The sequence below is a fragment of the Nanorana parkeri genome, unplaced genomic scaffold (genome assembly GCF_000935625.1).
Source record: "Nanorana parkeri isolate BGI_ZX_2015 unplaced genomic scaffold, ASM93562v1 scaffold464, whole genome shotgun sequence".
NCBI classification, from domain to species: Eukaryota; Metazoa; Chordata; class Amphibia; order Anura; family Dicroglossidae; genus Nanorana; species Nanorana parkeri.
Genome location: NW_017306732.1, coordinates 1,132,555 through 1,158,583, shown reverse-complemented (window position 1 = coordinate 1,158,583; position 26,029 = coordinate 1,132,555). Strand labels below are relative to the sequence as shown.

At 41.9% G+C, this 26,029-nt stretch overlaps 1 protein-coding gene across 1 annotated transcript in view; it reads right to left on the bottom strand.

Annotated features, from left to right (window-relative positions):
* Positions 1 to 476: 476 nt before the first annotated feature.
* HMGCLL1 (3-hydroxymethyl-3-methylglutaryl-CoA lyase like 1) overlaps positions 477 to 26,029 on the bottom strand; it is a 51,760-nt gene continuing 26,207 nt past the window's right edge. Inside the window, exons 6-10 of the mRNA XM_018560552.1 lie at positions 24,395 to 24,543; positions 18,230 to 18,293; positions 17,472 to 17,660; positions 5,140 to 5,265; positions 477 to 595 (exon numbers count right to left, since the gene is read on the bottom strand). Of these exons, the coding sequence (XP_018416054.1) occupies positions 494 to 595; positions 5,140 to 5,265; positions 17,472 to 17,660; positions 18,230 to 18,293; positions 24,395 to 24,543 (630 nt within the window). The 3' untranslated portion in view covers positions 477 to 493. The remainder of the gene's footprint in view (positions 596 to 5,139; positions 5,266 to 17,471; positions 17,661 to 18,229; positions 18,294 to 24,394; positions 24,544 to 26,029) is intronic.

Below are 26,029 nucleotides of genomic sequence, written 5' to 3'. Positions count from 1 at the left end.
GCCTTAAGTTTAAACTGAGTGCAGTATGATTATTATCTAGGATATTTGTATTTAAATTTCTCTGACCACAAAATGACACCTTTTGGAGGTAGGTGTCTCCTAACAGTCAAAATGGGCTGCCTCCCACAGCAGCATAATGCAAATGTTTTTATCCACAAATATTGTGATGTGCTGGTGTTAACGCTGTTAGCTAAGTTTTCGATACATATTCCTTTGCCCTGAATACAGTGAGGACTGTTGAGCATATTCTGCAGTCCCTTCAACTGTATTTGCTCCCATTTACCTCCATAAGACCTCTAAAAGAGAAAAGGAAAACATTCTGGAGTTACCACATACAGATTGCTCTGACAGCAGGCACATGCCAAAATATAAAGAAGAGCACTGTACTGCATAACATTTTACAGGTTTAAGAACAGAGCATTTTTATTGATAGCAGTAATATACTGTATGCTGCAAAAAAAGTTCCATTAGCTAAGTAAGCTCAGTAAACACATCATAGAGGAAGTGTTGCCAGTGCCACTTTTGAATTTGTCTTCTTATTTAAGGCAGAGCAAATAAAATCCCCAGCTTCCATGACTTTGGTTTGATTAACCCCCTATAAAGAGAAAAAACAATCACACACACATATCCTGTAAATAGCTTGAATTAGATCTAATAAGTCAATTAGGCATGCAATAATCATATAATTATACTATAACAACTAAGCGTTGTATTGTCTTAGGCAAGTGTGCAGCCTAATATTATAGTCTCTGTGTAATTCCTAGTACATACTAGTTCTGCTTTAATATATCGATACTAAGAATAATTTTTTATCAATGTGGTTAACTAAAGCTATCTTTTCTAGATGTGGGCAACCTGTGTATTTTTGGTGTGAAGTTCAAGAAAATACATTTATATGATAGCTGTCAGAAGAGATAAGTTATTAGTTTTTTGATGATGCAGGCTCTGGCTTTCATTCTAATCCTGGCTCCACCGCTTGGTAAATCACCAACCTAGACTAAGTGAATATATGATATCAGGACACCTGATATGCATGCTCTTGTTTGGGGTCATTGACTGGCTAAACAGTGAGCAAGGATAAGGATGACAGCTAGAAGTTTGCACTTCCAAAAAGAACTCAGGGATGTTTGATTCCATGATTCTTTCCTAACATTGTTTTTTCCAGATTGTAATCCCACCAGTACTATAAGTTTCGCCTCACTGTTATAATAATTGGTCTGTCTTGCAATTACTATATAACATACCAACCATTCTGAAGTTGGCAACCGTTGCCATATGACCAGATTTGGCCTATTTTTTTAAATTACATTTACTTTCCCAATTTAAAAATAATGACTCTCCATTGGTTTATTTTACAGTAGTTTAGGCTACTCCTTTATTTTACCAGCTAAACTGATATGAACTATTTATGGTTTCTGCTGAACCATGAAATAAGTAGCTGCAATATATGCAATCTTGGTTCTACATTGTCTGTGCATAAGGTGAGTAAAATACAAATTTAAAAAGATAAACATTTTTGAATCTGGCTGTGTGCTCAAGCAGCTCTAAAATGCATTGCATTGTGGCTCTGTGTTTATATATAAAATTGATATTTCACTGGCTGAGGAGTGACAGAGTATGAGCATGCTCCTAATATTTGTGTTGTGACCAGGCAGCAGAAAGTATAGTTCATAAGTTCAGAAGAGTGATGAGCTCTGTTTACTCTCTGCTCGTTAACAGCTTGAGAGAAGAAAGCTCCCATTGTAATGGCAAAACAAATACATAAATTGGTCTGATGAGTGCTTGACAGAATGACTTTGCATCCCAATCAGAGAGACTCATCAAATGGACTATATGTACATTCTATATAGTACAGATACATCACAGATAACAGGTTAAATCAGTCATGAAGGAGGCACTTTTAGGCAGTAGCAATTCATGGTGAAATTGACCTGTACATAAACAGCCTCACATGTGAAAGTGCTGGGGCTTGTAAACTTAGTTTTTACTGTCCAGGGATTCAGTAGGTACCAGCACATGACTATTTTACAATTCTTCATTAATTGGAACTGTGATGAACCCATTCAAGAAGACCTGCACTTTCTCCTTAACAAGAAAGTTGACTGTGATAAGCTGTACTTAAAAATGCAAACATACTGCAAAAGATTAGACACCAGTAGACTCCCTTTAGCTGATCTTTTCACCAGTACTGACTTACAATGCCTTGTTCTACAATGTGGTAGAGGAGCAATGACACATATTGTCACGATTGACCCCGCCAGCTGCAGTCAGTGAGTCACAGAGGGAGTTATCCGGGGAGCCCAAAGTTTGCTATGGGGCCCCATGATTTGTAGTGGCACCCCTGTATTGAAGGGTAGTGTTTTTAGTAGGGATGGTCCACCTGTTCGATTGAAACATGAGTTCGAATCGAACATCGGCTGTTCGAGCGTTTGTCAAAGGCCGAACTTTATGGGATGTTCGCGGCCTGTTCGACCACACAATGTCCCATACTGCAAAGAGCCCTCCGAAGCTCTAATTGGTTAAAGACTTGCACCTGACCACAGGTAAGGTGCAAGACTTTGCCCAATCAGGGCTCAGTACTCATTTGGAGCCATGATTGGGCAAAGTCATGATGACTGCCCAATCATGTCTCGCCCATCAGATGATGGCAAACTACACAATTGGCAGAGCTAGCTGTTACCGCTAGCTCCACCCAATTGTTTATGTTTTGCTGGCATCTGTCAAAATGCCATTATGCAGCGGATGTCAGCGGGGGGCAGACGGGACAGTGGCCGGCGTTTTTAAAAATGTATTATTTCTATTTATTTTTTATTGTTCTATTTTTTATTTCGTCGTCGTCATGGACAACGCTGGATGCTGTGATTGACCCTGGATTACGTCAGTGGATCAATTTTATTTTTTTAAATAAAAGACTTCTCAAAAACATGTCTTTTGTTTTTTTTCAATTAAAGGATTTTATCAAAAGTCTGGACTTTTTAATAACTATTTGATTGAACCCTTTTAGTGAATGGATAGGGGTACAAGTACCCCTTACTCATTCTCAAAGGAGGGGGCGGCATCTGGGTGCCCCTTAATTAAAGGTGTACCCCGATGCAAATAAGCCCCCTTGCCCACAGACACCCAAAAGCACCAGGTCAGGGTTGTGGGGACGAGCCCCTTGTCCCCATCGGCATAGGGACACCCTCCCAGTGCCAAAAGCATGTGGCCTGGTGTGGGAGGGAGGGGGGGGGGCACTTGCTCGCCCCCCCCTTTCTGGCCCTGCCAGGCCAAAGCTCGGATCAAGGGTCTGGTATGGAATTTTAGGGGGGACCCCCTGTTTTTTCCTCCTAAAAATTCCTATCAGACCTTAAGGGCCTGGTGTGACTTTGAGGGGGAACCCCACACACTTTTTTTTACATGGGGTCCCTCCTAAATATTCCTACCAGACCTTAAGCGTCTGGTTTGAATTTTAGGAGGAAACCTAAGCTTTATTTGAAAAACAAATTGGCCCCTCCTAACATGCCTACCAGACCTAAAGGGTCTAGTATTGTTTGGAAAGGGGAACTGCACACTTTAGGAGTAAAACAAAATAAAAAAATTATTTTTTAGAAATGTCAGTTTTGCTGCAGCAGGTTCTTTACATCATACTGATCTTCCACTTCACAGGCAGGTTAAGGGGACCCCCCAGGCACAATATTTGAAGGAATTTTTCATTTTTATTCTTACCCTTTAAGTGATGTTTAAAATCACTGCTCCTTTAAAAAAGTTTTTTTTTTAATTGATTACTGTCCCCCAGAGCAGTACCCAGGCCCCCATACACCTTTTATGACCAATAACCTGCATATAAGCCCTCTTAAAGGGGACAATCATTTTCGAAAGTTCGACCCCGATTGACTTGCATTAGGTTCGAGTTCGTATTCGAACTTTTGGGCCGTTCGGATGTTCGAATAAGAACCGAACATGGGGGTGTTCGGCCCATCAGTAGTGTTTAGGCATAATTAACATTTCTAGATGTTCACTATAACATAGCAAATGTTTATTTTTGTGTTCAGGTTCACTTTAAGCTCTTAGGTATGTGATTGGAGAAAACTACTGCATGGACGCTTCACACATTGGATGGAAGGGAGGGTATGGACATTTATTGCTGCTCAATAACATTACATACCTACTAGCTAGGACAATACTATTGTTTATAAATGTAACCTCTTAAATAACATAAATCATTTGAATGTAAGAACAATTACAGAATTATATATTTTTAGAATAAAGGTACTATTTACAAGGTGCCATGCCTTTAACCGTCACATTCATTTGAAATGATTCATACATCTTAGACTTTAGTGTCTTAATCAGCATATTGTAGATGAGCAGGGTTGCAAACCGAAACAACAGCTCAGCTCCTATGAAACAATAAACACATCCCTTGTTTGTCATGGGTAAGCTATTCTGCCTATCAATTGAAACAGAGTGGTGAGCTCTGCCAAATCTCTTCAAGATATCAGGTATTGACCTAAAGGCTTCTCTCATATTGGATGGAGAGGAGGTAAAGGTATTGATTGGCCAGTATGTGTGATTTACACAGCGTCTTCCATACAAAATAACTAAAGGCAAAAAAATTGTAACCCACTCGATTCTCCAAGCTGGCTTATTGTTAGACTGGTACCTGGAGCTTCTCTCTCCCTCCTCTGCACCGGTCTAAGGTCTCTGAGTCATCATGTTCTATACACAGTGTATAGGATGTGAGGATGCCGAGGGACATACCATCGCTCAGACAGGCAGGAGGAGTGCTGTCACAGCCAGCTGGCTCGGAGGATAAGATGAGTATAACGTATTTGTTATTTTCCTTCCTAGATCAAAATGAGTAGTTAATCCTTGCAGTGCAGGGGTAGCCTCACTGCAAGGGTCAATACAATTTTGGTCCAGAGATCTTTAATCTAAGCTAGAACTATCCTGAAAAGCATATACATCAGATCTATGAAACCTTCATTCAGATATCATTAAATGATCTTTAAATTAACATAGGTAAATTCTAAAACACCACATGGCCTACTCTGGGTGTAACTGTAATGGATGAGCAGTCCCTAAATATCTATCATTATGGTTATTTTTGTAAATATAATACACCTATAAAACACGCATATAGAATGTTCAAAGTGTTACCGTGTGAATACCAAGTCCATTTAGCATATAAAGCACATCTTCTGTTGCAACATTACCAGTTGAACCTTTTGCATAAGGACATCCACCAAGGCCAGCTACTGCACAGTCCACAACACTAACTCCCATCTGACAAATATGAATACATAAACATTAGATAAATAGAAGATTTCATGTAACATAAAGGCATTCACATAAAAAGATATGCAGGTCAATACTAATTCCCAGCAGCTGGCTCAACAGTAATGTGATTCTCAGCTACCTCTCATATGGTGATGATAAAAGTCAAACCTCCTAACTGCATTCTAAAACACATCACATGATACAATCTTGACAATTGTTTGCACAAAGATTAAGTATTGAATATAGTTATTTATAATTCAATATTGTATCCAGCAATCATATTAAACTGCAAACATGTACACATTTTCTCAAAGCTAACACACTGGAAAAATTATATTTATTTATTGTTCTTTGAGGGACACAGGAATGTAGTAATTTTTAGACATTTGGGTTATACTACTTCCTACAGGAAGATTTGGACACTGGCAAACAAAAAAAGTGACAAGCCTGGTAAAACCCCTCCTACTCCCAGCATGCCTCCGTTTTATGCTAGTGTCCTAGGAGGATGAATGTCTTTTTTCTACTGCAAAACATTAACCTGTTTTTCACTAGCCATTTTTCCTTTTCTCTTCAATCAAGACTTGATCTACACATTGCTTGACTGGTCTCTTTATATAGCTATCTGGATTAGCTTTGGAGTCCATCTCAATAGGATGACATACACCCCATTCTAGATCACTTGAAGTCCCTGAATGTCTTCATTTGGTCCCAAAACTTTCATTTGGAATCCACTTTCTGGTGTATGCTATGCTGATACCACTTCACATAATTGGGGGGGGTGCTTTGAAAGTGTTCCCTCAAAAAACAGGGGCACTCTTACAAAGCACTTGTGCCTGACAAGCAGTGGGCTTTTTGTGGCCAGCAGGGGGTATGGCCAGGGGGTGGCCAGCAGGGGGTATGAACAAAGATAGGGCTTATGCACTACTTACTTTTCCGCCCATAGGAGGTAAGTAGGTGACACATCTCCATGATTAACTGCTTTTAGTGATCCCTCAGACCCCGAACCAGTTCAACATGGGTATAAAAAGTAGAACAATAAACACACAACATTGTTTGAACACTGAGAAGGTTTCTTCCACTGCCACAGTTTTATGTGCTCGGCTCTCTGCCGTGACAGGGGAGGGGCTGGATTCCACCCTCCATGCTCCGATCCACCAGCGCTGACTGGCCGGACGGGGGAGGGGGCGGGTATAGCTGGCTCTGCCTCTAGATAGGCAGAGCCAGCTGTCAGCTGTCAGAGCCTAGGGTGACGGGAGAACGCTAGTTTGTGTCCTCCCGTTACCCTAAGGAGAACTATGGGGAAAAGCCTTAACCCCATAGTTCTCCTTTAAATAATTCTATTTTTCTCCAAACCACTGTGCAAGCTATCCTTTTCCATAACCACTCTGTTCTGACATTTAGCAATGATTCCACGAAGGCAATTGCAGTGACTAAAAACAAACTTTTAGCATATGAACGGTATAAGCCACAACATTTATATCCATATAATTCTAGTGTCTATTCTTTAAGGATATGCTATCTAAGACTGTCATTTAATACTGTTGTAGTATATATTGTAAAAAGTAAAATTGTAAACTTCCAGGTGCGTTTGAGCGAACTCAGCAATTGTTTCTGGACCATGATAAGTCTTACATAAGTTTTTCTTACTCTGTGATGAGTAGGGATGCACCGATACCATTTTTTCTAGACCAAGTACGAGTACCGATACTTTTCCTCAACTACTTGCCGATGTACCTTTTTTAGGGTCATGTGACAGTTTTTCTAAAACAATGCAGACTAATGATTTTAGGACAGTGTTGGAGTGCCAGGGCCCGGTTGCAGCTGCAACCGATGCAACACTGCTAGTTCTGCCACTGACTCCAGCCTGTAGAGGGACTACAAATCCCAGTAATACATTATACAGCAATACAGATTACCACCAGCAATAGAGGACTACAAATCCCAGCAGCACATTATACAGCAATGCACAATAATACCATCAGCTATATAGGAATACAAATCCAAGCAATACATTATACAGCAATGCACATTAATACCCACAGCTATAGAGGACTACAAACCCCAGCAATACATTATACAAAAATGCAGAATATAATGAAGCTACATGCGCTGTTACTCACTAGGGCTGTGCGGGGTCTGACCAGGGCTGTGTGGGGTCTCAGGAGGCTATGTGGGGTCTCACCAGAGCTGTGTGCGTGTCTCACCAGGGCTGTGTGGTCTCACCAGGGCTACATACAGTTCTCACCAGGGCTGCATGTGGTTCTCACCAGGAATGTGTGCGGGTCTTACCAGGGCTGTGTGGCCAGCTTTGAACTCACCAGGGCTGTGCCAAGTCTCACCATGGCTGTGCAAGCAGCGGGAAGGAGGAGGAGATGTGTGCCCGGGCCAGTGCTGTAAACAGCCACTAAGAGGTCCCCCAGCAGGTTGCCATGAGTTCCCTAGCAAGCGCAGGAACTTACAGTATCTGAATGCATTTAAAAATGTAAAAGTCTAACCAGGGCTGTGTGCAGGTCTCACCAGGGCTGAGCAGTCTTACCAGGACTGCATGCGTGTCTTATCATGGCTCTGCGGTCTCACCAGGGCTGCATGTGGGTCTCACCAGGGCAGAGTGGTCTCACCAGGGCTGTGTGGGTGGGTGCAATCTCACCAGGAATGTGTGCAGTCTCACCAGGGCTGTGTGGTCTCACCAGGGCTGTGTGGGTCTCACCAGGGCTGGGTGACTGGCTGCGATGTCACCAGGGCTCTGCTGGGTCTCACCAGGATGCGTGTCGTTCGCACCAGGGCTGTGTGCGGGTCTCACCAGGGAGAATAACAGCCACCACAAGGTCCCCAGCTGGCTTGCTAGGGACCTCACGGCAGCCAAATCCATTTTTAAAATTAAAAGGCTCAGGATGGGCACTTAGTATCGGGGCATTGTCATGAGTACTTGTGAAAATGCCTAGTATCCGCAATGATACCAATACTGGCATCAGTATTGGTGCATCCCTAGTGATGAGTATTTTAGACTAAAGATTTCTCATTAACAGTGGTGTTAATGGCTTTGACTGCAATTAAAATAGACCGATTCTACTCTTTGTTTAGGGTACCTTTTATAAAACAAATAACAATATAATATACTCACATACATAAGATGTATCTAGGCATTCAACAGTCTCAATGCTCATAGGAGCCAATGTGCACCATAACATACAAGGAGGAAACCACTTGTACTGGACCAGCCAGTGGATGGAAATGGCAAAACAAGCTTACACATTTCAGGGGCACACCCACTTCATCAGTAATCACTGATCAATACTCTGTAGCATATACACTATATTGCCAAAAGTATTGGCACGCCTGCCTTTACACACACATGAACTTTAATGGCATCCTAGTCTTAGTTCGTAGGGTTCAATATTGAGTTGGCTCACCTTTTGCTTCTATAACAGCTTCAACTCTTCTGGGAAGGCTGTCCACAAGGTTTAGGAGTGTGTCTATGGGAATGTTTGACCATTCTTCCAGAAGCGCATTGGTGAGGTCTGGCTTGCAGTCTCTGCTCTAATTCATCCTAAAGGTGTTCTATTGGGTTGAGGCCAGTCATGTTCCTCCACCCCAAACTCGCTCATCCATGTCTTAATGGACCTTGCTTTGTGCACTGGTGCGCAGTCATGTTGGAACCGGAAGGGGCCATCCCCAAACTGTTCCCACAAAGTTGGGAACATGAAATTGTCCAAAATGTTTTGGTATGCTGATGCCATAAGAGTTCCCTTTACTGGAACTAGGGGCCAAGCCCAACCCCTGAAAAACAACCCCTCACCATAATCCCGCCTCCACCAAACTTTACGCCTGGCACAATTCAGTCAGGCAAGTACCGTTCTCCTGGCAACTGCCAAACCCGGACACGTCCATCGGATTGCCAGACAGAGAAGCGTGATTTGTAACTCCAGAGAACACGTCTCCACGTCTCTAGAGTCCAGTGGCGGCGTGCTTTACACTACTGCATCCGATGCTTTGCATTGCACTTGGTGATGTAAGGCTTGGATGCAGATGCTCTGCCATGGAAACCCATTCCATGTAGCTCTCTATGCACTGTTGTTGTGCCAATCTGAAGGTTAGATGAAGTTTGGAGGTCTATAGCTATTGACTCTGCAGACAGTTGGCGACTTCTGCGCACTGTGCACTTCAGCATGCGTTGACCCCGCTCTGTCATTTTTCATGGCTGAGTTGCTGTTGTTCCCAGTTGCTTCCAATTTGTTATAATACAACCAACAGTTTTTTAGTTGTATCGTTATTTTATCATGATCATTTTTAAATTTTTAAATATTTTAATATTATTACTATTATGTTTTTGTTGACGACCACTTCTATGATGCATTCCTGGCAGCTATTTACCACTATTGGTTTCCTCCCACTAGTTGGCGCCAAAGCGCTCAGTGCTTCCCCCCTTCCCCTATATAAAGGACTCTGCCCACTCCACCCTTAGGTTTGACAAAGGAGGTGAACCTCTGAAACGTGTTGCCTAGCAACACCTGACACCTGACAACCCGGAAGTACTCAGCAGCTGTGACCCTGCTTTGAGGAGAACCAGCCACAGCAGTGCTCAGCCACTGGATCAGACCTGTGTCTTCCAGCACAGGCGTCCTGGGATCTTTCTGGACTGAACTGGACTCTGCTTTCTCTCTATCCTGATAGCAATCTCGGACCAGCAGCTGAGATGGGACTTTCATCTGATGCGTGACAGGCGAGATGTTTTTTAATATCCTGTAAGTGCATTACTTTTACCCTTATTAAATAGTCACTTTATACTGCACTTAGATTGGTGCGCCGGTTTTCTATGTTTTCTTTACAGTGCTGTTATATGGATGTTTCCCTATCCAACCAACCAGGCTGCAGGATCGGTGCATACATCTTCTCTGGAGTAATTACCAGTATAACTGGAGTTCATTTGATACTATCCATATATAGTTCATAAACAATCGATCTTTTTGCACAAGTTGATGACTTCTTTTTCATATAAAAAATTTGCTGATCTTTTATTCACCCTGCTTGCTTGACATGTTTAATGAGGTTCCCTGTGGTGACAAGTTCCCTGCTACTAAAACTGAGTACTGACTCTTCTTCTTGGTCCAATTATAGACCTATCTCTGTTATCAATATGGATATTAAACTTTTGGCTAAAATTTTGGCTTCCCATTTAAATACTAGACTGGGGTCCCTGGTCAATGGACACCAGGTGGGGTCTGTACCCCATAGAGAAGCGGGTGATAATGTACGGCGCATCTTTCTCCTTCTCCATATCGCTAAAACCAGATAGCTTCCTCTTATGCTTCTCTCATTCATAAAACTTTTGACTCTTTTCCTGGAATTTTCTTTTTTCTATACTGCATTGCTGGGGCTTTGGCCCAAACTTCAGAATGTGGGTTGAGGCTCTATATTTTACCCCCTCTGCCAGTGTGAGATATGCTGGTCATCTCTCTGATCCTTGCCCCATTGAAAAGGGCACAAGACAAGGCTGTCCCCTGTCTCCCTTATTATTCGTTCTAGCAATTGGACCCCTAGCCCACTTGATAAGAACGTCTCCTGATGCCAGCGGTGTTGAAGTGGGGGGGTCACCACTATAAACTATGTGTCTTTGCAGATTATGTCCTTTTGAGCATTTGTAATACGCTGGTGTCCCTTCCTAACCTCATGTGTATCCTACTGGAATTTGAACAAGTTTTGTGCCTCCAAGTGAACCAGGTTAAATTGAAAGCCCTTAACGTTTTACTTTCACCCCCAGTCCTATCGTCTGTCCAGTCCTTTTTCATAACTCTATGGGGTGTCCGCTAAACTTCCTTATTTGGGTATCATGCTTACTAGCTCCTGTGAGAATTTATAATCAGGCTAACTAACTGGCAATTTTTTCAACATATTTAAAACTTGCTATCAAATATCTTGGCTTGGTATAATATCGAAAATTACTCTTCTGCCCAAACTGTTGTATTACATGAGAGTGCTGCCTGTTGGGATACCCAGATACCAATTGCGAGCCCTTCAATCTCAGATTTTACACTTTATTTAGTATACTAAAACACCCCCGGATATCCCAATTAGTCCTTTTTTATATCTAAATCCTTGGGCCTGCCCCAAGTAACTAAGTATCATTATGCTGCTCAACTCAGTCATCTGGTCCTATGGCATGTGACCGCTGATGTTCCCCTTTGGGTATCGCTTGAGGCATATCTCTGCCATCCTATCTCTATCGATAACCTGTTATGGCTTCATCCTAGGTGGTGTGCCACATATGGCAATCCTATTACAATTCACTCGTTAAAATTGTGGGATGATGTCAAGTACTCAGGGCAGTGGCGGAACTACCGCCGGTGCAACCGGTGCGAGGGCCCGGGGCCTGAGACTGTGGGGGGTCCAGTGGGGTCCGGTCCTGGGCACGTCCGAGGACGCTGATGGGGTGAGGGCAGCGGTTGCTGTCCTTGCGGCTAGCTGGGCCGCACAGAGAGATCGGTCAGGTGGTGGAAGAGGAGGGGCCGAGTGAGATGCGACCCGTCCGCAGCCGCCCCAGGCAAGCTGACAGGGCGGATCGATCATGGTAGATGCTGCTGCACCTGGCAGCATGGAGGCTCCGGGGCTGTCACTGTGGACAGTAAGCGGCATAATTAAATGCACCACCACGCCCCCTCCCACCCCAGAACGCAGAGGGACGTTTCGTGAGAGATCACGGTACGTTCCAGCAGCTACCGCTCTGGAACGCAACGCTTTTGGTGTGAACAAGGCCTTAGTGTTCTTCTGTTTTTACTGCTAAGTCCACTGTTTTCCTAAGTCCAGCGCGTCGCTTATTCCCGAGTCCGGCTCGTCGTTTATCCCCGAGTCCGGCGCGTCACTTTCCTGTCAGCGCTCCCTCCCTCTCCTCCCGGACGCTGCAGCTTCAGAGCAGCCAGGAGGAGAGAGAGGGAGCGCTGGCGGTTGTGATCGCCACCTTTCTAAGCAGAGGAGCAGCAGGTAACTTCTCCCCCGCAACCCCCCACAACTTTATTTTTTATATTTCATTTTTATTTATTTGTATTGAATATTCTTTTTTTTTTTTAACTTTAGTGTTGGAAAATATTAGGGGTCTAAACAGACCCCTGATATTTCCCTTTTAAAATAGAAAAAGATTAGGATAGGTGTTGTGTACTGCTCTTTTTCATGTAATTAGACAAGTGGATTGTAATGTGGAATATTACACTGTAATGTTCCCTATTATAATCTGTTTCTCTGATTAAATGATTACAGACAGGCCTCTGTTCTATCAAAGTTTGAGACTACGTTAGAATGTGTGACCAGTGACGTGGTCACACATTTTCACGTAATCTCGCCCAGTTTTTCGGCAGTGGAATAGGTGAAGCATTCCAACGCTTTCTCTGCTGTTCCAGGGCCGATCGTCATCGCAAATCGCTGGAGGGCCCTTTGGTTATTAGGTCCGCCACTGACTGAGGGGGTCTCCTCTCGCATGCCTCCCCTTACTTTCTTTGTGCGACAACCAGGAATTTCTACCCAGCTTCGAAATAATAACATGTGTTTTGTTATTATTGGTTGTTGTTTGCTTCGTATCCCCAAGCTACTTTCTTCATCTGGTGTATTATCTTTCTCCGTTCTGAGTGAATGCTACCACCTCCTGGCTGGGAGTGTCTACAAATTAAGTACTATTTGGACACTTTACGTCTGAAATTCCCTGTTCCACTCAAACATCTCCTTTTTATGTGGGAAAATGGGAATTGGAGCTAGGAGTTACTGTCTCAGGGGAAGATTGGTCCCAGATTTGGCTTTGTATGGCAGGGAGTTCTACTACTGTAGCGGGATTGGAAACCAATTATAAATTGCTTCTGTGATGGTACTTGGTTCCCATGTGGATGTCTAAAGCAGTGGCTAATTACCCATCTGCTTGTTTCAGAGGCTGCTCTATTGAAGGTACTTATCACCACATGTGGTGGGACTGTCCAGTTGTGAGTTGTTTTTGGTCTCAGATGTATGGTAAGATCCATTTGGCCCTCTGTATTACCCCAGATAGAGATCCTTTTGTGAGACTTCTTTACCATAAACCAGTGGGTGTCACCAAGACTCAATTTAAATTGCTCCAGCAAATTTTCACGACAGGTAAATGTGTAATTGCAAGATCCTGGAAGAAACCAACTCTTTCTTTGTGATTATTTTTTCAGCTGCCCAATAGAACGACACTATGGCTGATTTTGATGCTATCTGGTCTCCTTGGATTGATGCCTTTTTTACCCCTCCCTTTCCTAGGGAGACCCTACATATTTGAACATCTGCTTCTAGTCTGAGGGAATTGAGCTGAAGGGAATGTGTTTTACATTGACACCCCACTCCTCCCTCCCTACCTGTAGATCCTCAAATCACCTCTAAAATCATGCTGTCACTGTCCTTCCTTCTGGAGGGTGGCTACTTTTGCTCCCCATGGCCCCTGGGCATGTTGTAAAGTAGCAACACACAGCGACCATGAGGAAGGACAGTGTCAGCACCTATTCAGAGATGATTTGAGGATCTACAGGTGAGTGATGCACAAAAAAAGCTACATTTTTGGTAATAGTTAGGGTGTTTGAATGTATTTTCAAAGTTTAACTCCTGAGATTAGTGTCACTTTAAATACTCCTCTGAGTCTGCTTGTTTTATGACTAAATGTTTATTTTTAGTAAGTTTTTCATGGTTCGTTTCTTAGGTATGGTAAGATTGTAATTAGATTGGCATTTTATGGCGCATATAAAAAATATAGCAACTGGCCCTTTGATTGCTGTGGAAAAAAATGGGTTTGGGCTATAATGGTGTATGTCTTACCTTCGGGTCCAAACCCATCCACAATTCTTCCACTGGGAGTCTACCATCCCATAGTTCTTCCAAGCATTGTAGTGCTAGATTATCAGTTGTATACACAGTCTCTATTGTTATTGATTCAATATTGTGGACAGAAGAGGTAATTGATACATCCATATTGAACCTATTAGCATTAGCCTTCCTATCTTTTATTATAAAGTGTCTATGTAATGTGAGTTTCCTGAGAAATTTGTTAAGGTCTAAAAATAACTGACACGGGTAAGGAAATGAGGTTGGTGCAAAACTCAATCCCTTCCAGAGGACAAACTCAATATCATTCAACACATAGCGAGACAGTTTGAGAGTTTTTATAGTACTGTTTACTTGATTAGAATGATTTAAAAGTCATCTTTTGGGCTTTTTTTGCCCCATCTACACCCTCTTTCTCTTCTTTTACCTCCCCCCATTTTTTCGTTATTCTTGGACTTCTTGCTGCAACTAAAAAAAAAAGACTCCCCATCTGTAATTGCTACCCCTTTTTCATCCGTTTGATTATTTGGTTTAGTGTCATTTTCTATTCCAAATGATCTAATTTTCATGTACGTCTACCGCTATTGACCAGGGCGTATTAGGTGTTGTAATAATTCTCCCTTTATAAGAGTGCTGACAGGCAGACATATTAATACAGAAGAGACTGTGTAAGTCTCTTCTGTTTATAGATCCTACTTCCTGCCTACCAGCGCTTTTTTTGTTTCTGTACACATGCGCAGTCTAGACTTCACACCTGGAAGAAGATGGGGATGAAGATGGAAGCTCGGTGGGGATCGATTTGGGAGGTAAGTCTGACATAATGATCAAACATGCTGTGTATCAGTGGCAGATCTATTGTCACAGCGACACAGGCAGCCACTATGATATCTGGGGCACAGGGGGGCCCGGCCAGGACAAGGAAAAAACGAGTCCCTTTGATGCAGTGCAGGCCGCCTGAGTCGCTATGACATTAGAGGCTCCGGGGCTGTTACTGACTCACAGCTGCTACTGAATCAGTGACGGCCCCAGAGCCTTTGTGCCTGCAGTGCAAGCCATCCTTCCATGCACGTCCTCCTGCCTCCCATACAGTGCATGCTCTGGAGGAGCTGGGTTGTCTTTTAAGTGTCCAGGACAGAGTGGGGAAGCAAGCGCATAGCGGGGGGGCTCTACATGGTCCAGTGCATTGCAGAGTCCAGGGTCCAATGCTTTGTAGAGTTCAAGGTCCAATGTGTTCCAGTGCATTGCAGAGTCCAGTGCATTGTAGAGTCCAGAGTCTAGTGTGTTACAGAGTACAGTGCAATGTAGAGTCCAGGGTCCATCGCATTCCAGTGTCCAGTGCATTGCAGAGTCCAGGGTCCAGTGCATTGTAGAGTTCAAAGTCCAGGGTGTTCCAGTGTGTTGCAGAGACCAGTACAATGTAGAGTCCATGGTTCAGTGAGTCCTGGGTCCTGTGCGTTCCAGAGTCCAGTGCGTGCCAGAGTCCAATGCATTGTAGAGACTAATGGGACTAATGTGTTCCAGAGTCCAGTGCATTACAGAGTCCAGTTGTGCAACTACCGCCATAGGCTGAGGCACAAATAGGCCCGACCAGCCCAGATCACCTCGATATACCCGATGGCAATCCGGACCGGCCGCACTAAGGCAGAGGCGGCCCTCTATTCAGGCATATAAGTAGGCAGATCACTGGGGCCACTTGGGGCCCTAGTGAGGAACAATCAGTCGCCTGAATAGAGAGCCACATCTGCTGCACCCACAGCCACCAGTGCAACTCTGCGGACCACTTGTGAGAACCCACACTGACCACCTTGAAGCCCCATTGACCACCCGAGAGTCCGCACTGACCAATTGCAATCTGAGAGCCCGCACTGGCCACCTGAGAGCCCGCACTGGCCACCTGAGAGCCCGCACTGGCCACCTGAGAGCCCGCACTGGCCATCTGAGAGCCCGCACTGGCCATCTGAGATCCTGAAGACATGTGGCCACAAACCAGGAGCAACACAGAGCATGTAGCTTCATATTATTCTGCATTACTGTATAATGTATTGCTGTTATTTGTAATCCTCTATGGCTGACGGTATTATTCTGCATTCCTGTGTAATGTATTGCAGAGATGTGTTGTCCTCTATAGTTAGCTGTATTCTGCATTGCTGTATAATTTATTGCTGGGATTTGTAGTCTTCTATAGTTGGTGATATTATTCTGCATTGCTGTATATTGTATTGCTGAGATTTGTAGTCCCTCTACAGCTTGGAGTCAGCAGCAGAACAACCAGGGTCATAGCTGCACTTGGGCACTGGCGCTCCACCACTGACTCCAAGATGTAGAGACTACAAATCACAGCCTGGACAAAAGGAAGAAGGCCCCAGTGACCGCTTACATTTTCATAAAAAGGTCCACCAAAATCCTCAACACCAGGCCCCTGATGTTCTTAATCTGGCCCTGCCTGCCAGGCAGCTGCAGTGTAGCAAAGCAAAGGCGAAGTGATCTCTTCAGCTCTGATGTCAGAGCCAGCAGAGCTAAAGAGAATGAGGTGGTCAGTTGTGATTAGGTTGTGGGGGAAGGGGGGTTGGGGGCAGTTTGTGGGGCCCCATACAAAATTTTTCTAATGGGCCCTGTGATTTCTAGTTACACCCCTGCTGTGTATACTAGCACATTATGGCTATAAGCTCCTGGGTCCACTTTTTAATAGACCTTACTTCTTCAACACTATATTAACTCCAAAGGTCATGTTAAAAAGATATCTCTGCAACTAAAGCAGATTGGATTTACAAAGACCTATATAGGATATGAATAGCAAACCGGTTAAATGACAAAAAAACAAAACAGTTTTGCTGTCATGTGAAAACCGTAGCATGAGCCAGGGTTCAGCATTTTTAACTACAAATAGAAAAAAACTTGATGGTATACAAGCAGCATCCTGCTATTTATGAAATGCATGACATGCCCAATTTTTCAACAAAAATGTTAGTTGGCTCATAAAAGAGCAATTAATACCATTAAAAAAAAAAGATCATAGATTTATCACCCAAACAAAAGTAAACTCTAAAGGACATTTTAACTTAATTGCAGGGGTGTTTGCTTTTTTACACCACCACCACACATCTAGGTGCCTGCACATTATACCCGTTAACATAGTTTTTAAACTGTGAGAGTTTCTGTGAGTTCTGCCCGCAGTCAAAGTGTGACTGTGGGAGTGTGGGACAAGGCTTGTGTGTGTCTATGGATGCCCAGCTAGCTGTGGGAACGCACACACATGGGAGGGGGGCTAGCGGTTTGGGAACAACTAGAGAACAAGGAAACAAAAAGGTTTTAAAAAGAATCAAAACACATTTCAATTAAGTCTGGCCCTGTTAATAATTGAATCAAAAAATGAAGGTTTAATATCACTTTAAATGCTTTACCTGTAATGCGGTAAGAATATTAGCGAGAGCTTGGCCATAGGTGTCGTGACAGTGGACAGCAAGTGCATGAACTGGAATCTCTTTTATCACAGCTTCGAGCATTTTCTTCATGCTGCCTGGTGTTCCAACACCAATAGTGTCTCCAAGTGAAATCTCATAGCAGCCCATGCTGTGCAATCGTTTTGATACCTAAGTAACATACAACGTATATGTAGACTTATTAACAATTTTATTTGAACAAAGTAAGCGGTAATTTACTGTTTATCATGAGGTATAAGCTAACAGGAAACTTCAATATGGCAGACATACTCAACAAAGTTTACTATGAAGATATCAGATATCACTGTTCTTTTTGGTTTATAACTTTAAACTAAGTTCCAAAAAATGCTTTGAGCAAAATACCTTGCCTAGATTTTTATGCCGAAGTCCTAATTACCTGTGCCTTAATTTTCAGGTCATCTAGTTATTCTTTGAACTAGCAGTGCCGAGGGGCACAACTAAAGAAAAAAATGTAACGTATGGTAGATGTAAAGAAGACCACAGACACAAGAAAATTAACACTAGATAAATGAGACAGGTTATGTAATTATCTGAATTCTTTGGTTGCTTTTGAAGAGATCAAAATATTTTAATTAAAGTAGAAATTTAATTTTTCTGAAAGATTCTTGTGTGAATTTTACCATAAAATGAGAAACACATGTAACTGCCAACAAAAATCCCACTAAAGAAAACAAATAACAGCAAAAAAGGTTTCTTACCTCTGCCACTTTACGAGCTTCAGTACTTCCTTCGTAAGGACAGCCTAATGCACAAGACACATATCTGTAAATAGAAATATGCACTATTTAGCTGCCAAATCCTAGAGTGGCTTCATAAGCTTGATGGCCCATATGGCTCCATGAATATTAATGAATATTTGTTTGCATAATCAGGAAGCTTGGTAGGCACTGTTGACAAGCATGGTGTTCCACAATTGAAATCTGTTGCAGGTCTTCATATGACGTTTGATGTCAAGTATTTTGGCTCATTACAATGTTTCCATTTAGTTTTCTGTTTCTGGTTGAAATGTTGTTTATTATTGACATCTGGATAGTACACTGAATCTTTTCCAAGAGCCTTTCTACTTCCAAAAGGCGGCACTGTATAACACATTTATTATCTATATGAAATTATTCATCAGCTTTGTAATGTTAATGCTATCTGCTATCTGAGCATGTGTGCTATATGTTTTATACTTTAACTCATCACCTGTTTCTTGCTAGAGGTTTATTTCCAAAATAAATGCTACAAAAAAAATGAAATATGCAATATGACAATATAAATCAACAAAACCAACACTGCTACAATATTGTTAATATATGTCCCATTTAAGAAAAAGATCCCATCTGGCTGCTGGTGCCTACCACCCTTGTCTCCAGCACTAGACCCAGAATATTCTTTAAAGTGCTGCCCAAACTGTTGGCGCTATATAAATCCTGTATAATAATTATTATTATTTTTCAAGGTTTGAGAAGAGCTATTTTGCAGTGGTACACTTTCTTTTAATCCTCATAATTGTTTCATCTGATTGGTAAATTTGGTTTGTTCTTTTTTTTGATACATTTGTAAAAACTTAAAACAAGAACTCCAGGACTTATTAAAATTAACCCTTGCAGTGAGGCTAAAAAAAGGGCAACAAAGGGGTTGATTGCCCCAAGAACTGACCCTATTATTTCCCTGTGCAGTCTGTTAGCTCTCCCCATCGTTTCCCTGCAATTATTTTTGATACACTGGCATTATGGCTGCTCTGTGCCCGTCCTTTTAAAGTGATGGGACTGGCACATAACAAAGCACCCATTGGTGGCCCTTCTAAGCCAGCTGACCAAAGTATCTGGCAGTTCATTAATGTTACAAGGCATTATGCCAGGCTGGATGTACCTCAAACCCATGGTAGACCCGAACCTGTACCTCATCCCTAATTATGACAAGACTGAAACTCTAGAAACCCTAGTCATTGCGTAAGTTTGAAGCTATAAATATGGTCAATGTGCTCATATAATGAAATTACAGTATGCATGGTGAAATAATAGACATGTGTTTTCAGAATATGTTTTATAAACATTTCACATAAATTACTCCTTTTTCTTTTCTATGTTTTTAGCAAAATCAAGGACAGTATAAAAGAGCAGATGGACCACATGGATAAAATGTGTTAGCAACTTATTGTTTACAGTAGAGAGCTAGCAGATTAAAGACCTGGACTTGCTCCAGAAAGTGTAAACAGCCCTTTATCCCTAATAGTTGCACAGATGGAGCAGGAGCTTGAAAGTGTGAGTTATGAGACACATGCCATGTGCATTATAAAATGGATAAAGTGGCTAAAACTACAGTTGAAGAATCAAATGCATATTATGTAAATGTTTGTGTGTGTGTAATTGTGAAAAACAGAAGAAAAGTACCGCAAATATGACAAACAGAACAATAATAACTTCAAATATTAAGCAAAGACAAATGTATCAATAACTAACTTTAGGCTTGCATGCGTATTGATGTCAGCCTTCCTGTAGGTGTCACTCTAATGCCTATAGAATGCAATAAGTGTCTTTATAGAATGAACAGTATATTCTTAATAGCACAAAATTGCCATAGTGTACTGTACTTTTATGTCAATAAACCTTTAATTTTAACTACAGTATGTAACTCACTGGAGCTTGTTTCCCTAGATTATGAATGCAGCTGATTTTAGAGTTTTGCTAAAAGTGAAATTCCAGATTACACAATGATGATTTAAATTAGTTGCTATTAGATAATAAAGCCATATGAGAATTATGAAAAAGTACATACTCCCCTTGCAAAGTACAAATTCCTTTGCAAAGTGGAAAGCCTGATTGCGTTTAGTAACTCAAACCCAAAGTATTGATGTGACTGGACCTCTCATATGTCATATCCATGCATTGAAAAGTGCACTACAATGGAATACAATGCTTCTTGTGTGAAAGATGCCTCAGGTAACTAAATAAAGAGAGTGGAAATTGTATTTGATTTATTTTTAATTCAATTCCTTTCAATCAAAAATGAATGCTGGCAAGGTCACCTTCACCTGCCTGAAATGTTCCACAATACTTTTCAATACTAAAATATATATATTTTTTTCTTACAAGACATATTCAGCATGTTTAAAGGCTCATTTACATTTTAGAGCCCCAGGAGCCTTGAAAGCCAGGGTGCTCTATTATGAAAGTATCAACCAGCTCTTAAGGTTGTCTCTTCTTACTTTCCATGCCTCAATTTGTCTCAGTGATGCTGCACATTTTAGTTATGGTGCCAGGCTGAGCAGAAGTTGTCAACCAGAGAAGCTGTTAACAATCTGGAAAACAGTGCGCCCAGGGCTCTTGGGGTGCTCCAAAAAATAAGTGACTCTTTATGGAGGTACCCAGGGCTGGATTTACTCTCCCTGCTGCCCCAAGTCCAGGTTCCGCAATGCGCCCCCTCCCCGGGGGTGGCTTGAATTTTTTTATTGTTTCTTTCTCTTTTTTTAAACTTTTTAATTTATTTTCTTACTTCTTTAAATTTATATTTATTTTGTCATCTTTTCCTTTTTTATTTTTTATCTTATTTTTTATTTATAATTATTTTCCTATTATGTTTAATATTTTTTCTTATTATTTTTTTTTACTTTTTATTAATTTTTAATTATTTGAATTATTATTTCTTATTGCTTTTTACATTTTTATTTATTTTTTTTAATCAATTTTGCTGTGAGGGAGTAGTGAAAAAAAAACTCACTGTGCTACTTTCTGAGAACAATGTGTGACTACAATCAGGGCCGGTGCTAGGATTTTTGCCAATACAGGCAAAGTTGAATTATATAGAGGAATCAGGACCTCCTGCTGGGGACCCCTCTAGTGATAATAAAGATCTATATAGAGGGATCAGGACCTCCTTCCTCCTGCTGGGGATCCCTCTAGTTTTATTTTTTAATTTATTGATTATTACTTATTATTTTTTACTTATTTTTAAAATTTTTATTTATGTAACTTTTACTTTTATTTATGTAACTTTTTTCACTTAAATTTATTGCTACCACACAGGAACTAACAATCCCCTGTGTGATAGCATTTGGAGGTGACAGGTTCTCTTTATTAACCCTGTCACTTCCAATACAGGAGTTCCAGCACAGCACTGTGCTGGAACTCCTGTGACAGGTGAGAGGGGAAGACAGCTCTTTCCTCTCACTGTTTACAAGGAGTGGCAGGGTTACTTGTAACCCTGCTGCTCCTTTCACCGCTCTCCATCCTGAAGACGTCGGCGGCCAGCGAGGAGAGGACGGAGCCGGGAAACGGAGGTGGCAGGACGGAGCCAGCAGAAGAGAGGTTGTAAAGAAACAAGTCATTTTCCCCGCTGTACATTTAGCCCTGTTTGTGCAAAGAAGGGCTAAATGTAGAAAGGAAGTTACCGCCCGTCGCCCGGAACTCCATGTTCCGGGCATCGGGAGACTTCAAACCTGTGCTGCCCCTCTGTTCCGTGCCGCCCCGAGGCCGGGCCTCGGTGGCCTTGTCGGGAATCCGGCCCTGGAGGTACCTCCAGGTGCCTACTGTGTATAACATCTTTAAGTGATCCTGTCACTATGGAGTTCTAAACTAAACTAAAGCCAGCTTGTAAAACATGATGTCATATACAGAATGCTCTCTATTTATGCCAGGATTAGGTTCCTGAAGGAATGGTTGCAAATAGAAACCAATGTAAATTGAAACCCAGTATATAATGTAAGTCAATGGAAAATGGGCGGGCTAGGATCCAGGCCTCTTTGAAAAATGACATAAGTTACATAATACATTATATTTACAGCTTTGAAATTAATGTTATGAATGCTAAACAGTATTATATGCAGTATAAAATAACCACACAGTACAGTATGTGTCTTCAAACTAAGTTTAATAAACAAAACAATATTTTTTTTTAACCTGTAAAACTGTACGGCCTCTTCACTGACAACAGTTGAATAAACTGCATGTTCTACAAACAAAGTTGTAGAGCCTCTACAGAAAAATGCAGTTTATTCCACAGTTGTCAATGCAAACAAAGCTGAGGGGCCTCTGCACTGACAACAGTGGGATAAAGTGCATTTTTTTAACAAAAAAAGCTGAAGGGCCTCTGCGTTCACAGTACTCAGTGCCCCTAGCATGGCTCTATGCACCTCCATATCTCCAAAAGAACTTCTGTGTGCCTCCATATCTCCAAGTGTACCCCTGTTCTCCTCTGTATCTCCAAATGTACCTCTGTGCTGATCTGTATCTCCAAGTGTATCCCTGTGCTTTTCTGTAGCTCCAAGTGTACCCCTGTGCCCCCAGCATGTCTCTATGTGCCTGTGCACAGTATCTCCATGTGTATCCCTGTGCCATGGGCAGATCGTACGAGCTTGCGATGGTCGTAAGGTGTATGGGCACTTTTAGTCTGTAAAGGTGCCCATACACCTTGCGATTATCGGACGAAACTTTGCGTCCGATGATCGAATAGTCGTACAATTTTCGTACGGCAGCCCCATCCTGCCCCGATGATCGCAAGATTAATTTAGCTGTAATTAATGAAAAGCACCTGGATGAAATGCGGTAATTGATTTGCCGTATTTTCGTTAGCGCAAGCGCAGTGTAGATTGTACGACTTTTGACGGACGGAAACGCCAGCAACCTTACGAAAATCGTACCATCTAGCAAAGTTTTCAAACATGCTTGACCGTCAAAAGTCGTACGATTGTACAGTAATGTCGGTAGGGCACTGCTATGCACACATACGATTATCGCACGAAAAGTCGATCGCATACGAAATTGCTTTTCTGTAGCTCCAAGTGTACCCCTGTGCCCCCAGCATGTCTCTATGTGCCTGTGCACAGTATCTCCATGTGTATCCCTGTGCCATGGGCAGATCGTACGAGCTTGCGATGGTCGTAAGGTGTATGGGCACTTTTAGTCTGTAAAGGTGCCCATACACCTTGCGATTATCGGACGAAACTTTGCGTCCGATGATCGAATAGTCGTACAATTTTCGTACGGCAGCCCCATCCTGCCCCGATGATCGCAAGATTAATTTAGCTGTAATTAATGAAAAGCACCTGGATGAAATGCGGTAATTGATTTGCCGTATTTTCGTTAGCGCAAGCGCAGTGTAGATTGTACGACTTTTGACGGACGGAAACGCCAGCAACCTTACGAAAATCGTACCATCTAGCAAAGTTTTCAAACATGCTTGACCGTCAAAAGTCGTACGATTGTACAGTAATGTCGGTAGGGCACTGCTATGCACACATACGATTATCGCACGAAAAGTCGATCGCATACGAAAATCGTCCGATAATCGTAAGGTGTATGGGCACCTTAAAAGTGTCCAGTTAGCTCACTCACAAGATCCCTTTCCCAAACCATGATTTACCACCTGTGCCCTGATCTAGCTGCGGGAGACTTCTATCCTGTAGCCATGTGGAGTTGTAGAGAAGTCCCCTGCATATCCTTTCACAGCTGAGGTCTGCAAAGGAAGGAAATGCTATATGGCACTGACTCTACAGTGGTTTAGATGGCGGTCACGTGACCGCTTGAAAAGGGTGTTATTTTGAAACAGTGCAATCGACAGCTACCTGTATTTACCTTGGCAGCCAATGTATTTAAACTCTGCAATGCACTGTTCTTCCTACTACATTATAGCGGAATGCACAGGCTAGAGGGACAAATCCTATGGGAGCAAGTATACAACACATTCCAAATACCAGGGGTTAGATTCCTTCGATGGTTGGGGATCAGCAACAGAGCAGAGTTTTAACATTCAGGCTGTTGGAAAGGTAAGCATCCAGCATCTTGTTTTACAGGCTGGCATTAGTTTACTTTTGTCCCCATGGTGGTAGGATCACCTTGAAGAAGTGAACTCCGTAAAATATTAAATAAATAAATACATACCCACGCACAGGAATGTTCATTCCGTATGCGGATTTTATGACGCCGTCAAACCTTGACAAACTTTCTTCAATGGAACAGTTTATGTTCTTCTTAGTAAATGTCTCAGATGCTGCACCAAACACAGACACTTCTTTAGCTCCTGCTGCAATCTGACAAGGAACATCACAATATAACACACATCTAAAAATATTCCACATTTGTAATTTATAATATTTCAGCTTTAAGGGCTAAGTCAAATAAAAAAGAAACATATCAGTGTGGGATACCTTATGGCTTTCCAGACACAGCTACTATTTTCTTGTTTGGGTTCAGGCAAGTTTACCTATATTGATTTATTTTATTCAAAGGGTGAATCAACATGTCAGTGTTGATAGAAAGTTCAATTCTGTCTTTAACGTGCAATTAATGGGTAATTTGAAGTGTTGACTGCCTAATTTGTTTTCTATGTAGAGTCTTTTTTCTTTCAATACAAATAAATGTAATTCTGAACAGAAAACATACAAACACATGCACACAAACATACAGACAATGTAACACAGACACATGAAAATACACAATATTGTTTTATTACTATGTTTAGCAGGATTTTAGATAGCAAGGTATGTTTTACACTAAATAAGACATTTAAAAATGAACTGAAGGTTTTACTGTTGGACCAGGGAGTTACTCGTCTCATTAAACATTCAATCAGGTTTGGGAATAATGTTTTTTTTTAAAAAACTGTACTCCAGGCAGATATAATAGACATTCAAAATGTGAAGCTTTGTGGTATATCAATTCCTCAAAAAGTCTGGAGTCTACCAGTACAACAATATTATTCAAAGAAGAACTTTACAAAATTAGCCCTTGCAGTGTGGCTACCCATGCATTGAAATGGTTAACTGCTCATTTTGAGGGGGCGAAAATATAGAAGAAATACTCACCTGATCCTCAGTCCCACCTGACTGCTATACCGGTCCCTGCCACCTCTTCTCTGCTAGGCTGCAGCGACCTAAAGACCCATGACATCCTCACATGCACTGCAGGTTTATTAGACATGAGGATACCGAGGGATATGGCGCTGATTTATAAATATTCCACCCAATGTAAATCTGAGTGAGTGCTGTTTGCACTACACTATTGCCACTAGATGGTGCTAAAAAGCATAAGAACTGTTTTAATTCTGCCCCTTAGACTGACTACTGTATTGGCCAGTATGTGTTACAGCACAACTGCCATTCCTGAAATCTGTATTCATTTACATTGACCTTGGATATATCTGCAATACCTTTCAGGATTTATACACAGGATGTTTACTTGAGATAACTTGTTGTATAGTGATAGGGTACTGTCACTGACTTTTATTGGTTCTTTGTTTGTTTAAGCATTCAGTAATACTATCCCGTTACCATCCAGTAATATCCAACCTTGGACACTTGTGTGAAAGGCCCAGGATTTATCCTGAAAAAACATTTATATAAACTCATCAGCTTGCTCTAAATACCGTGCACAGTGTGTTGCCATACCAGGCCTTCAAGAAGGTTGCAGTCAATTGTGGTCTAAGAATCAGGTTTTTGTTTCTCTTAAACAGAAATAAAAAACACTTATTAAAGTCACAATTCTCCCCCCCCCTCCCCCCAAAAAAATCTGCTTTAA